Source organism: Pocillopora verrucosa, chromosome 14, assembly GCF_036669915.1.
Source record: "Pocillopora verrucosa isolate sample1 chromosome 14, ASM3666991v2, whole genome shotgun sequence".
Classification (NCBI taxonomy): Eukaryota; Metazoa; Cnidaria; class Anthozoa; order Scleractinia; family Pocilloporidae; genus Pocillopora; species Pocillopora verrucosa.
The window spans coordinates 9,249,523-9,264,619 of record NC_089325.1 but is presented as its reverse complement, the minus strand read 5'-3'; the positions used below and the strand labels follow the sequence as shown (position 1 = coordinate 9,264,619).

At 39.9% G+C, this 15,097-nt stretch overlaps 2 protein-coding genes across 4 annotated transcripts in view; both read left to right on the top strand.

Annotated features, from left to right (window-relative positions):
• Nucleotides 1-9,546, top strand: part of LOC131777698 (uncharacterized) — a 28,286-nt gene extending 18,740 nt beyond the window's left edge. For 2 of the 3 annotated variants that reach the window (XM_066161892.1, XM_066161891.1), the window contains exons 4-12: nucleotides 3,703-4,008; nucleotides 4,131-4,470; nucleotides 5,189-5,328; nucleotides 5,902-6,267; nucleotides 6,655-6,894; nucleotides 6,994-7,239; nucleotides 7,599-7,730; nucleotides 8,043-8,534; nucleotides 8,824-9,546. In XM_066161892.1, the coding sequence (XP_066017989.1) occupies nucleotides 3,703-4,008; nucleotides 4,131-4,470; nucleotides 5,189-5,328; nucleotides 5,902-6,267; nucleotides 6,655-6,894; nucleotides 6,994-7,239; nucleotides 7,599-7,730; nucleotides 8,043-8,534; nucleotides 8,824-9,093 (2,532 nt within the window). In that variant the 3' untranslated portion in view covers nucleotides 9,094-9,546. Of the gene's footprint in view, nucleotides 1-1,081; nucleotides 1,140-2,073; nucleotides 2,375-2,718; nucleotides 2,867-3,702; nucleotides 4,009-4,130; nucleotides 4,471-5,188; nucleotides 5,329-5,901; nucleotides 6,268-6,654; nucleotides 6,895-6,993; nucleotides 7,240-7,598; nucleotides 7,731-8,042; nucleotides 8,535-8,823 lie in introns of those variants that run through there. The other variant, XM_066161890.1, reaches the window with a different exon arrangement.
• Nucleotides 9,547-10,146: 600 nt separating this feature from the next.
• Nucleotides 10,147-14,429, top strand: LOC131777724 (actin-binding protein WASF2-like). Its single transcript, XM_059094046.2, has 8 exons — nucleotides 10,147-10,313; nucleotides 11,205-11,294; nucleotides 11,409-11,498; nucleotides 11,849-11,950; nucleotides 12,508-12,540; nucleotides 12,904-13,421; nucleotides 13,780-13,963; nucleotides 14,216-14,429. The coding sequence occupies exons 1-8, from the start codon at nucleotides 10,247-10,249 to the stop codon at nucleotides 14,344-14,346; spliced, it is 1,215 nt and encodes a 404-aa protein (XP_058950029.2). The 5' UTR covers nucleotides 10,147-10,246; the 3' UTR covers nucleotides 14,347-14,429.
• Nucleotides 14,430-15,097: the final 668 nt, after the last annotated feature.

Sequence of the window (15,097 nt, the reverse complement as noted above, 5' to 3'; positions counted from 1 at the left end):
GTTACTTGACTGTAGATCAACAAAAGCCGAACCTCCGGAACCTGTGGAACCCGCGGAACCTGTGGAACCCGCGGAACCTGTGGAACCCATGTTTCTTTGTAAAATAATAGTAATCCGATTAAATAAAATCTAAAAAGACCTCAATACTGTCTGAAAGTTCGTTTTCGGGTATAAAGAAGAACATTTTAAAAGAGAAATATGTTTTAACTGTCCTTGATGTCCAACTTCAATTGTGGCGACATTCATAGTACTGGTACAAGAGTAAGAAATGTCATTAAAGCAATCAATTGCATTTTTTTTTCACAAAAAAATGAATGCTTCCACAGGTTCCACAGGTTCCCAGGTTCCTAGGTGCTACAGGTTTCACAGGTTTCACAGGTTTCACAGGTTTCGCAGGTTTCACAGGTTCTACAAGTTCCACAGGCTCCGCTGGTTCTGGAGGTTCACGGTCTGTTGATCCATAATTTGGTAACACCCAGCTGTGTAAACACACGCAGCCTGTACGTGGTAGCCCGGGAGGTGGTTTTAGATGCCACATATTTGCACGTTTCGGGAAATTACTTGGAATGAATCGTGCAATCCTAAAACCGCGTTTGATACAACCTCTTAGAGATTTCTAATGGAGTTACATCAGAACAATCATTTTAGCTCAAAAATATTTACGCCTCAAAAGTGAACTGAATAAATCAAAAACAGGCGTGAGTGTAATTAAATGCTATCAGCAAGTGTGCTGAGCTGTGAACGAGCTGGAAGGAGCATGCGTGCGTGCCGCCCTAATTAAGTGTGCAATGCTGGTTAGTAGGCAGAATAGCTTAATATACCTTTCAGGATCCAATCGTGAACAAGTGTAATACTTACTTGAAAAAAAACCTTAGACAAGCCAATAAAAATGGTCGAAGTCAAAAGCATAATGCAGTCTGGATAAAAAAATAACGTGACCTTTTCAACTTGAAAAAAAAAAACTCCCGGGGGGGATTATTGTGACAAGTTGTTTTTAAAGTGATGAGCATTTGGCGAGAAAATATGCTAATTAAAGTACTTTCTTTGTTTCAGAGGCGTATAGAAGACCAGCGTCAAACGATACAATCGTTTCACTGGGCTAAGTCGTCGCGCAAACCGAACTGGGAAAAAATTTTCAGGTAGGTTTTAATCATTTTTCCTAAATATAAAATTCAGAGAAAAACTTAAACTATGCGAGATGAAAGTGTGACAATTTAATTTGATGCGGGAATTGCTAAAATTACAATAGGCCGTGCAGCTGCAAGCGATCTGCATACTAGAACAAAAACTGTTCAAGCAAAAACTTCCAGACCACAATAAAGCCAAAGGGAAAAGAATTGAAAGTTATGTGGCCATGGATAAACTTGCTCTTGTCTTCAAAAAATTCCTTTCTTCTTTATGTCCAACTCCCTCAAGGATTTAGTTTGGTGAGGCTTGGTCGCGCCTTTGTCGATTAAATCGCAGTGCAGTGAAAAACCGCATTCTAGTTTACTGCATAAGACTCGTCCCTTACAAATATCACATGTTATGTTAAGCTTTGCTCTCTAAACCATAGAAAATTGGCATCTTTCGTTCCTTTGTGTGGAGAACACATGTTATAAATGATTTTTCGTGCATTGATTTTGCTTTTCACGCAGGACGGCAACGCCAAATGAAGTCTTTTGAAAAAACTAAAGATATATTTTAAGTTAAAATTTCGCGAATGGTTGGATGCGTTTACCGTCTCTTACGGCGCCACAAGTTAACCTCAGTGCAGTGAATGAAAGCAGCGCTGTTTGATTCCCTACTGCAAAAGCAGCGCGCGTGACCGTTACTTTTGCATCCACATTTTGTTACATTTCCACCAGTTTCATCACGTAGTTTGCAATATTATTTTCCTTCCTTTAATTTCATCTCTTAAACATTGATTCTAGGGCGTAGGTATGTTGAGAGGAACATAGCGACATCGATTTCGTCATCTAATTTCCTTTCTTTTTCGTTCCTCTTTCTTGTGACTTTCGAGGTGCATGAATTGTGTTTCTATTTCGCTGTGTTCTCTATTTGTTTGTAATTTATGCACACCTTTTATTTTAGCTCTCACTGTGTTCTACTTTAATTCATTGGAGCAGTCCTCAGTTACGCCTAAAGCAGCCATGTTCAACCCACGAAAGAAAACGTCGCGCAAGGTCGGAAAAGAGGAGCAGAAACGGAAAGGAAAGGCGCCTATGTTCACCCATAGACGTGGCATTTTTTCCAAACGTGCTGTTAGCGACGATGTAGCAAAACCATGGGCTGCTGTTGGGACTTGGTTTCTTGGACCAAAAGCGGAGAATGCTGACGTGTTTATTGAACTAATGAAGGACGCCATAAAAGCCCACATGGACTTTCGCCAAGGGTACGTAACAAAATTCTATTTTACTGTAGTCTCTTATTTACGTCTGTTACCTTGGCATGGCTTTCTTTATCAGCTTTTATTCCGAGTTTGTTCACTACTGCCACACTTACTCTTTGCATTACGCGCAACTTAAAAGAAACCAGGGCAAAGAGTTCTCATAAAAGGATTTTGATGAGCGAGGAGTGTGTTACCTGATTCAACAAACCGTTGTTGTTACCAAGGTTTATCAGCCCAATTTCGGTTGGCTTTGGAACTTAACTTTGAAAGGTGTCAAATGCAGACATGCATCAGATATGTCTGCTCCGAAGTGCAACATGAAATGCAACAATATTTTATTTCCCCAGTTTCTACCCTTGTGATCCACCGTACGTCACAGACGAGCTGCGACAAGCAGAGTCTTTCAAACAATCCTATGAGAAAATGAAAACGGAATTGGATAATCTTCAGAAGGACATGTACAGATCTGTTCCATTTTTTAGCACTAGATACAAGGTAGGCTTTAAAGATTGACCCCGCAAAAGGTTGAGAGTCAGTCGCGTTCTGAACGCGTTTGCGGTTGCGATTGCTATTGTGGTTTCCCAGGAATCCAAACATTGTTTATAACCTGATCTTCATTTCAAGTCGTGCAGTGTTTGTTACGCAACTATATGCGCAGAATTCCAAGCAGACTGCATTTCAGTGAATAATCCGGCGTTAAAAAAGGAACCGCAGCGAAATCCAAAGTAATATCCAAACTTCCGCGGTTTAAGCCAGGGTATTTCACTTACGTGAATAATTGTCCGCCCTAATCGGATGAAAAAATTCACATAAAGAGTCAAGTGTCAATTCCGAATTCATCATATGTGCTACTTCGAAATATTCATCTATGAATCACTTTCCTTGAGACTTTATACATATACTCTTTATACAACACGCACGTCAACAAGCTGGAATTCTGGAAAGGAAACTCAACAGAAATTTTGGTAAAATTTCCGCACAGCCCCGTACTATTATAAAACAGATCTGTTTTCCTAATGGCAATGTATTGTTTTTGTCATTGTTTTCTCTATCCAAGAACTGAATGCATAATGTAGTATGGGGCTGTGCGGAAATTTTACCGAAATTTTACCGAAATTTTAATGAACTCGACCGAAAAAGTTTGTTCCATACGCACTAAATCGCCAATCCGCAAATAAAACTCCCGCAACATTTTTACGCTTAACGGCAAACAGGATAAAACAAACAAAATTACCGTGTTTTACCTCTTCGCTATTTAGCTTTAACTCTTTCATACTGGGAGTAAGAACAACTTGATGAGCTAAGCATTCATGCATGAACTTCACTTTTAGGGACATGTCAACTGGGACACTGCAGTTCCCGCAAATCTTGGGTACATGGCCTCCATTTTGTGGAACCAAAACAACTGCGCAGCTGAAGGTGGACCGGCAACTACTGGGTACGAGGTCCAGGTTGGTGGAGACCTGTGTGAAATGGTCGGCCTGAACAGGGATACCAGCTTAGGGCATTTGGTAGCTGGAGGATCTGTCGCTAACATTGAAGCGATATGGGTGGCAAGAAATCTTAAGTACTATGCACTGGGACTTCAAGAAGCATTGCTAAAGGAAGAACAGTTAAGAGGCGCACGTGATTACGAGGTAGTAACAGAGTTAACCTGTTACGTTCAAGAAGCTAAATGTGGTCTTTTTATTTTTCGGATGGCTTGCAGCGGTTGAAAACTAACTGAAATACTTTTGTTTTCGAACTCTTTATTATCTAGATACACCTTCCTCAGAATAATACTCCAATTCTTTTGATCAACGCTACACAATGGGAACTCCTCAATCTGGATACTGACATAATCATCAAGATGCCCTCTGAGGTGGCAACCCTGGCTAAAATTGATCAGGCAGCGCTTCGGAAAATCTTGGCTGACTACCTCTACGAGTCCATCGGTGCTCAGGAATTCTGCAATCGTCATATGCTAACTACAACACCTTGTGTTGTGGTTGCTAGTACCTATCATGTGTCCCTCCTCAAAGCGGTAACCATCACGGGTCTTGGAAAAGAGTGTCTGGTGACAGTTCCTGTTGATGCGAACGCTCGCATGAACTCTGAGGGTAATAAGGACATTGAGTCGTAAAACGGTTTAACCCTTTCACTCCTACAAGTGACCAAGACAAAATTTCTCCTTACAATATCAATACAATATCAAGCAGGCAGGTGATGAGAATAGAGAAGAATATCAATTATGGGATTATTAGCTGATCCAATACCAAATTCTCTGAGCTAACATCATAAGAATTGTATGGCAGACAGTAAGGAGAATTACTAATTAGATCTTGGGAGTGAAAGGGTTAAGTTATAAAAAAAAAAAAACATTTTTTCCAGCATTTTTTTGTGTTTTGGCGACCATGGATGAAAGAAGTCAGAAGAGGTTGAGTGTTTCGTGTAGTTTTCTTCTCACCGGGCAGATTTCTTTGTAACATGCATTCCAACCTTATTCAAAAGACTGACCGATAGAAACTTCCCAAAAATACATTTTGTCAAAAAATGTTACAAATGTAGTACAGATTATGCACCAGGATTGGATCTAGGGGTAAGGTTCGACGATCCAGATACCCCCCTCCTCTACTCATCAGATCTATTTGGTTTTTACTTCCCGTTTGTAACCTAACGACAGGATCATATGTAGCTAATTAACTTGAGATGTTAAAAATATACTTATTATGCTCTGATGTAAAAAAATCTGTAATTTCTAAATCAAAATTCGCCCCTTCCTCTCAATCTACATGTACTTTGGTGTCTGACTGTTGTCTTTTTGTTTCTGTTATTAAGCGCTGGAAATTATTCTGCGAGAGAAGTTGTCGAAAAGAATCCCTGTCATCAGTGTCATCAGTATCATGGGGACAACTGAAGAGAGTGCAGTTGATCCACTTGTGGACATCCTCTCAATAAGGAAAAAGCTAAGTAAAAAGGTATTACAACCTTTTTTATCAGACTTCTATTGCATTTGCAAAACAGATTTGATCGAAAGGACATTTTCATTTCTATCAAACCTTCCTTTTTTAATTAAAAGGACCAAGTCGCAAAATTCCTCTATCACACCACCCTATGCAATTAATGAATAGAACGTGTTGAAGATAAGGTACACCTTTTGCATAAATTATCTCAGTCGAAAAAGTTTCTCTGTTCAAAAGCTATTTAGACTGAGTGTCGTACAACGAAAACCACAGAGCTCGCGACAGTCAATCAAAATAGAGCTAAATACTATAAGGAGCCGAAGATAACTCGAAGTAAATGCTTTTAAATCGCACTCAGAGGGGCAAAAGGCGTGTGATCAAGCGATGTATCCTTTTTAATATGATTGATTGAGAGGGTTGCATGTGTTTTTCTTGACCAATAACAGGGCGTAGTAGGGAATTAAATATATACGAAGCCGTAATACTTTCGAAATTTAGTTGAAGGACTTCTTTGTGAGGACATTTCACGATTCCCGTCATTCTGGAATTGAGCACAAATTAAACGAGGAAATCAATTTTTCTTTACAGGGGCTGAATTTTAGTATCCACGCGGACGCAGCCTGGGGAGCATACTTCTCATGCATGTTCCGTGAACATTATGAACCTTTAATGGCTGCAAAAGAAGGCTTTGTTCCTGAACTCCAGCTTAATAGCCACGTTACAGAGCAGCTGAAGGCTCTGAACCAGTGTGACACCATTACTGTAGATCCTCACAAATCTGGATTCTGCCCGTACCCAGCTGGGGCAATCTGCTACCGTAACCAAGATCTCAATAACTTCCTTTCTTTAACCAGTGATGTAGTCTACTATCATGGTAATATCAACTTTGGAGACCTTGGCCTGGAAGGATCAAAACCTGGTGCAGCTGCCGCTGGAGTGCTGCTTGCCAACAGGGTAAGCAACAGGAAAATGAGTTCCCTTCTGGCACAGCAAGAAAAGAACATCCTTAAAAAATCAATCGCCTTAAAATTGTATTACATCAGTCAAACAGAAAACTCCGCACGCGAATCAAGGGTCAAGTCGTGTTTTTTAGTCGAGCTCGCCTACTTATTATCTTCGGGTTGCTTCCCTCTGTATAACTATACAACTACGAAACCTTGAAAATATTACGTTTTTTTCCTCCACAATGTCCTATTGATTGAACAGAAATTCGCGAAAAAAATTTTTCTCAGCGGGAAATTTGTTTCAGGGGATCAACATCTGCTTTATGGCAAAATTCACTTTCGCGAAATTTCTAAGAATGGAGCCAGATTTATTCTGTTTACGTGTTGTTATATCCAGGTGATTGGGCTGCACAAGAATGGATATGGCCGCATCTTGGCCGAGTGCATGTTCACCTCGAAGATCCTTTATTGCTACTGGGTTTGTATGGCAGAGGATCATGACGATTTCGTATGTGAAACAACCAAGCCACTTCCAACCGAAACAATCCCTATTGCCCCCAACAGCGATGTCAAGGTTGATTACAAAACTTTCATTAAACGCAACGTGTTGGGGAAATCCAATGAAGAGCTGTCTCAGGTAATGCCAAGCCCCTTACGTACGCGTCATTTTAGGATGTAACTAAAACTCAGTTAGTAATCTTACGTAAGTTTAGCATTTTAATTTTTCCTTTTTTAGGACGAATACACAATGTACATCCTCAAAGAAATTGGACCTGATACCATGATTCCTTGCTTCTCCGTGAATATCCGCGGAAATGAAGATGTGAAACAATGTAATGATATCGTCGGTGCAATTTTTAACGACCTGAGCCACGCTTCCACCGAACAATCTGAACAGAGGGTCCCTATGATTGTGACGTCTTCTACAATGCAAGATCACAAGTACAGCTTAGCTCTGAAGAAATTCAAGGAAAGACTTGGGGTGAAAAAATGTTAAACATTGCATTTTTTCCTAGATTTCTGCTGTTGTTTTCATGTTGTTATCATTTTGGTGCTGCCAAGTAAAGCCATGTGGATACGCTTTAAGATAAAAAAAAAAGTAACACGCACCTCAATTGAGTACCGTTCAATTCAAAATAATCAAAATGTAGTCAGAAAAAAGTAAATACGTTGAAGGGCTCACAGAACCCGAAGTAAAACAAAGCATTCTGCCTAAAGCGTAGGAAAACGCCGGTGACCAAGTTACTACAGAGTGATTAAAAGAGTGGCACAAGTTTTTTAAAACAGATAAAGGAAAGCCAATCTTTTTAATTAATCTTTTTGTTTTCCTTTTTTTCACAGCTAAGCACGGACAACAAAGAAGGAGTGAAGTACGTTATCACCACATGTCTGGATCCGTGGTCCACTTCGTTGGAATTCATGGACGACTTTGCTGACATCATGAGGAACACAATCCTCAATGCTATAGGAACAGTAAGTGTGTGATGCTATAAATATAATAAACTGTTAAAGGAAGATGATCTGTTTTATTTGTTTGTTAAGAGCGAGCATTAACGAAACGATTCGCCATGAGGTCGAAATAGGGGGAGTTTATGGAGGAATAAGCCACACACCAGGTTTGGAAGTGATATACGTGTGATCTACATACTGAAGTAAACAGAATTGTAGTGTTCACTGCATAGTCACTGCCCCATTTTTTAACTTTGAGACATAAACTTCAGTTTGATTGATGTCGATACACATTATAATTATTTGATTATTTAAAAGGTAACTTCTCTCCTTCAGGTCACGGACAAGGAAGATTGCCACAGTTTTGTTTGTACAGATAAGGTGAATAGTCAGAACGAAGTGTTCGTGTGTTATGTTGGAAGCTTTGGAAACTTTCGCCAAACTCAGCACCAGTACTTCTCAGTTGCAAGGTTTAAGTTCCACTCAGAAGCCGACGTGGCTACTTTCAATGACACTGTGCAGAAAGCTGGTGACCAGCCTGTGGTGATGCAAAATCTCAAAAACGAACCAAGGGTGCTTCATGACCTGCTGTTTAACGATTCAGGGGAAAAAAGAGAAACCGTGAAGTTTAATTTCTTTGTTGGCCTCCCCAATGGAAATAATGAACCGTTCATGACGGCCGACATGGAGATCAAAGACGTGCCCCGCTATGACCACTTCGACAAAGCCGATGACCAGTACCCTGATGTTGCTACCTACGTCATGTATGGTGACTTGAAAGATGCCTACCTGTTCCATTATCCGACAAAGTACCCTGATTACTTGCAGGTGAGTCATCGGAGAGATATCTTACAGGTCAACAGCTTGCTTTGTGGTTTCTGCTCTTGTCAATACGGATTTACTGATGGACTGATGGTCAAACGTGCTGTTTTGATCATACTTCCTTCTTTAATCGGCTTGAAGCTTGGCTGGCCTCTATAGCATCAAATAATCCAGGTGTTGTTAATCAATTCCATTTTAAGATACGTTTTGTATTCGATCAATGGAGGCGGTAAAGTGAACCGGAACACGATATGCTAATGAAAGATGATGTTGTATTTTTTCTTCTTCCCTCTAGATTGTCAGACTTACAGAAGTCCATGAAGGCTTGGGCGATGATAGTGAAAAATCCGTGATTCTGAAGCAAGGCGTGGATGCTGAGTTGCCCATGGTTCCCGGCTCCCCAACCACTGACCCTGAAACTGGGAAGATCAAGGACCCCTTGGAAGAAACCAAATACGACATAGAATTCGTAGGAATTCAAGGGCAGGAAATTAAAACCACTGTCATGATACAAAAGAAGATTTGGTTTGACGGTGAAGTGCTAAACAAATCTGCAGTTGCATAAGAACATAGTAAAATAAGAGAGTCCTGCTGAATACTAATTGTGATATTGGGTTCAGGGCAGATAAAAGGAATATGTTTCTGTTCTAGTCTTATTAAGCTGACAGAGTTTGGAAATTAGCTCCACGCATACTGCTTAGGCCTCGATACTGTTGATTTAGGTTCCTTTCAAAGTAGTCTACGGCGAGTGAAAATCACGTGACAGTTACGCTGTCACGATGTCTTAGTCTTTCAAGTTAGTCTGTAACGAGTGACAATCACGTGATAATTACGCTGTCACGATGTCTTAGTTAAAGGAATCCGATAGTTATTGGTGTAATGGGAGGCGAACCTAACGTTCAATTAGACTTGAAAAGCATTGCGAGGTCGTTGATGTAGAATACTTAGAGAAGTAGTTTTAACCAACTGTTGGATGTGGTTTGCTGCATAACAATAAAGTCGATTAGCTGACAAGTTATTTTTGCCATTTTTAACTTTTTTCCATCCTAATCGCGAATGCTAGTATACTCATGGTTTACAATGGAAAAGACTTTTTGCCGTCAGGTTGGATAACAAAAAGTGAAAAATATTATAATTTCTCGTGAAAATTTATAGATACTCCATTATCACCAAGAGAGAATATAAACTGATATTTTCATGATTATCTCTAATCAGTCGGGTAATTATCGCCCATTTCCGGATCGAATCCACTAATTTCCTTCCTGTTAGACCGGCCAAACGACTTATGATCAAAATCAAATAACCTGCAATTATCTGCCCTTCTAAAACTGTTGCCTATTAAGGACTATCACTAAATTGTCGCATTTGGAAATATAGTGATAACCAAATTAACTTCGCAATATCAACTCAAGGATTGATTCAGAAATTTACGTGATATCACGATCAACTGTTTGTATCTTGTCAGACCTCCCAGTCCAATAAAAGCTGTATTTGTGACAGTTATTTACCTTCAAACCACACACCTGGTACCCGTGATATGATTGTTATGAATCATTTTACAAAACAATCCTTTGCTGTCACTTGCTATCATTAGTTATTCAAAGGTAGTTACCTCAGAAACCGTTGCTGGTGAAGAAGTCAAAAGTGCAGTTGTCAAGACCTTGGAGTTAAATTTTTTGTCGAAATCGAAGTCAGGTGAATCAGGAATAGCGAGAAGAATGGAAGAACGTTTGCTCATGAGACTGGTGGTTGGACAGTTGCTGCTGGTTGTCGTATCCTCAGCAGGTACGAGATTGTATTTTCCTCACATGGCTTATATGTGGTTTCTGGTTTGTGTACTACGTTGTTCAGTGAACCATGGCTTTCTCAATGGTGAATTTAAACTCCCCCCTTGGACAGAATACCAAAACCACTATCCAGGGGTGAATCAGTAACACCCATGGCTGACTATGGTCAAAGCTGTCAAAAATTTACTCTTGTTAATACTACCTGGCGGTCCAAATAATAGTATAAAGAGAGATCAAGAGGACTACCAAAAAATACTAGCATTTATGATAATCATGATTTGCGATTTCCGCCCATTAATTTGGATTGTCAAAACAACTAACATAATGCAATTTCTCTATAAATTCCACCGCCGAGCCATTTCAAAACTTAATTGAGACTGATCGTAAGTTTCACAAGTTTGAAATCAAAAATTGATTGCAAATTTTTGGCTCGAGTTGTTAAGTTTTCGAAAGAACAGTTTCAAATTCATAACAACTGTTTATGAAACATATATGGGCAAAAAAAAGTTTGATTTAATTCAAATTCTTTGTATCCAAATATTCGGCTTGTCTGAGAGACTAGTTTCTCACGCAGGGCCATGTAAAGACATTCTGTCAACACTTTGTACCTACAGAGGCGATTTTGGCTTCACAGAGTCCCTCTCTGCTCCAATGATAACGGATGAATACTTGCAAATAGTTATTTCAAGGAAAAAAGCATCAATCAGCACACCATCAATGGATTATGAAGTTTGTTACTGACTTAGAATAATTGCGCACCCACCTTAGAGCGCATAAAATGCTGAAATCTATACTAATTTGAATTTAATTCCAAATGTTTTAAATATAACAGCATTTCCCGCTTTTTTTTGCTGATGTTTTGTTTTGTTTTGTTTTGTTTTTTTCTAAGCTCCACAAGCACAGTATCAACTTCGTCGACCAGTACAGACGAATGTGCAAACACGTACCTTTCCCCAAAACACACTGGGTAGACATACAGGTCAGTCTAAGAATTATACATCTTAAAAAGCAGATACTCATCATAGCATTTGCCCATCTCAGGTTTCTTTCCACATGCAACAGTCTCTTAAGAATGGTCTGTTTATTTTGGCAGGTCCACAAACGCAATTTCAATTTCGGCGTCCAATTCAGATGGGTGCACAGGCCCGCAGTTTTCTTCCAAACCGTTTGAACGCAAAGAGAGGTACGACTCGACAGGAAGCACGTTTACATTCTTTCAAAAATTGCCATGATGAAATAGTGTATCGTGTATTGTATGTACACATTTCAAGAAATATTTCACAGAATTTTGCAATTTCAGACGCAGAAGATCTAGAATTTTAACAAAAAATATCTGTAGCTTTTGAGAGGGCGCGTACGTACTGTCCAGATGAATGAGTTGGATCGAGAAGGAAAGAAAGAAAGGAGCGCCAATAATATTCAACAAAAATAGACAGAATAAAATGACCGAGAAGATTGCAACTTATGATCAACCCCCACACTTCCCCCCTGTCCCCCGCAAAGAATTCACACCGTTGTATTTTTATCAATTAGGTTATACAGCTGGACGTTACCCACCTCTCCCATCCAGAACAGGGGCACAGTTACCGGCTGACAACAGGAATTTTATCCCCAATAGATTTGACATTCCAGCGAGTAAGTTACAATGAAAAGTAAAATTGGGAATGTATGGCATGCGTCCTGTCTACTGTTAGCACCGTCTTTGTCGAAAAATAGTTGAGAGGGAATAGAATAAGGAAGGAAGCTCATCGAATTAAGATAAATGTAACTGGTCTTGTCACGAACGCGGGACAAATATAAAATCTAACTCCTTGAGGAGGAACCCAATCACAAGACATTCGGACCATCGACTACTCCCGAAGACCTCAAATTTTTTTCTTTGTTTTGAGTCATTCTCATGGGAGTGCTTGGTTCCAGTTCTGACAAGAGATAAGCGAGTTAAAAAGTAATTACATTAACTTCCCTAGTAAAGCGTTTCAAGAATGAATCATGAGCGAAGTGTTGAGAAAATGGTCGCAGTAGCATGCTGTTTACGATGAAAGGCAACTGCTCTGAATGCCTTCATTTTATTAAAAAGGGAGTGGCCAATTTCGAGACTTATTTATCCAGAACAAATTTGGGTCCTGGTTCAGTTTTGTTTTATGTAGTCTTCGCTAGTGCACACAAAAGCTTATATCAATTTTTCGTTTCAGGTGTTATACACAAAAAGCCTGGATCATCAGTAGGTTGGTAATCCTGCAGCTTGATCACATGACGCTTGTTCAGTCATTTTATATTTTGGTTCTCCATCTGCAGTACGCAGCAACCTAAGATAGTTTAATATCATTAAATATATCACTGTATTTTATGACAATTACTGTGATGCCCAGACTGTTGCACTTTTCGGCATGAAACATAAACTTGTACATCAGTTGATATCCTCTTGTTAATCTTAATGTGACCAAATCATTCCAGTGCAAATTACAAAAAAAAACGAAACTTTTGCGGCCAAACATCGATTTCTAACGTTATTTAAGTGTTAATTAATTTTCTGGGTGTATGCTGGCACCATGAGTATTTATGTAATATTTTTCTTTTCTAATCATCAGGGTGTGTTGGGGTTGATCCTTGTGGATTACTTCCCCCCTATTCTTCACCAGCTCTCCCACATGCTCCCCCTCCGCTACCTTACACTGGATTCCCCCCACCACCTGTCCCATACGGCCCCCAGGGGTACGCTCAATCAGCCCCCATGGCTCCCAATGGGTATGGTATGCACTCAATCAACACCATGGCTCAGGATGCAGCGGCAGCAATGGCCGCTAAATTAAAACTTCTTGGTGGGACACATCCTGAGAAAAAATTCGTGCCACATCTTCCTCCCATGGGGAGACCACAGCCGGGAAAACCTCCTTATAACCCTCCACCTCCGGCTCCCGAGCCACCAGCAGCAGCAGCATTTGCCCCAGGGCTGCCAGGCCAGCTGCCATATCAGCAGCCATTTGGCTACAATCAACAAGGCATGCCTCCTCAAACAGCTGAATTCGGCGCCCAACCGGCTCCCGGGTTTGCTCAGCCGGTAGCGCCTCCGATGCAAGGAAGCTTCGCTGATCAGCAACCTCTACCGGTTGAGTTTTGATTGTATTACATGGCTGAGAAAATCAGTTTATACTACAACCTACTTGTGGCACTTAAAATGTTCCTCCACCTGGCAGTGTATTTGTTAGAGGAACACACTAAATTGTTCAGATTGTCCTACTACGGCGCCTAAATGATTAAAAAAAAATCCTCATTACTGTTCGACAATTTACAATGATAGTCTATCAGCTGATTTTTATAGAAACATTCCCTACCCAGTTACGCCAAGCAAGAGTGCCTCTCTTGCGCTGCAACAATTCCTAACAAATAGTAAAAAAAAAAAAACAAAACAAAACCCTCAGAAAGTTCATTTGTTTCCAACTAAGGCATAACTTATTGTATTTTAGGCGCCAGCTACTTTTCCCCAGGACCAGGCCCCTGCATTTACCCCTCAGCAGCCCTTGTCCACGGGACCTCAACAGGTAGAAACACCACAGCTGGTTAACAATGATGACCCTCAAGTGCCTTTTTCAGCTGAGATGAATCAAACCCCTGCGTTTAATGATCCAGGACAACAAATGGCACCTAATGGTAAGTAAAGTAACTTGTATTCAGTAACAGTGATTAAAAAGTTCATATATTTACAACAAGCTGCGTTGAAGTCATGTCATAAATATGCCTGTAGGAATATTTCAATGTATATATTAATGTCTCAAACAAGAAAAAAAAACACAAACAAACAAACAGAACTAGGCTAGTTAAACAATACACCTAGGTTTTGAAATGCTAAGTGGGTAGTATTCCAAACAATTGACACGTATGACTTTAATCTCCATTTAATAGGCTCTTTTGACTTGGCAAAGAAGAGAATGATGGCTTTGAAACTAAAAGGTCAAATGAAGAGATTTGGAGTTCCAAGACCAGTACAGAAATCCAGGCTGGCACCCAAGCCCTTGTTCAAACGACATTTCTAATATAATTTCTAAACAAATGATGATTTAAACCTGAGTAAATCTAATTTAATAAATCTAAAATATATGACGCTTTTCATTCATGACTCTTGCTATTTCTCTGGTAAAAGTAAAGATAATTAAACAGGGGCGACAAGCAATTAAGGAGTCGTTACAGACTATTGCCGAGTTCTTACGCGCCGGCTAGCATAGAGTTCTCAACAAGCAAGTCGGACGCCCAATTCAAAGCTACATTTGTCCACTGCAAGATGGCACAAATTATCAACTCATTAGGTTTGTTTGGACCTAAAACAAACAGCTAGGTCGAGAAGTTGATACAATGTACTTTGTCACTGGTTTCCAATTCTCAGGCCATTTGTAGAGAAAGCAAAACCAAACAAAAGTCAATGATAGGATAAATTTAACAATTCAAAGATTTAACAGATTCTTCATAACCTTTACTTGCCCGAGGCTTTTTGTTCGAGGCGTCTACAATAAACCTCTACATAACAATAAGTTAATTGTATTTCTTCCATGTTTAATTAGCTTTGTCTCTCAGGTATAATGTCAGTAAACGTGAATTACAAGCACGGTTCCGAGTGTTGGCACATACTTAAATCACGCATCAGGGCACTTTTATTGTCCATAAGCCACAGTCGGTCGGTTTTAAAGCCTTGAATGTGATTCTTGCTTCCTGAAACGAACGAGCTATTTATTACAAAGCTAATTACCGTGTTTGCTTCACAACAAGAAGTTTGCAGTAGGTTCCATCGAC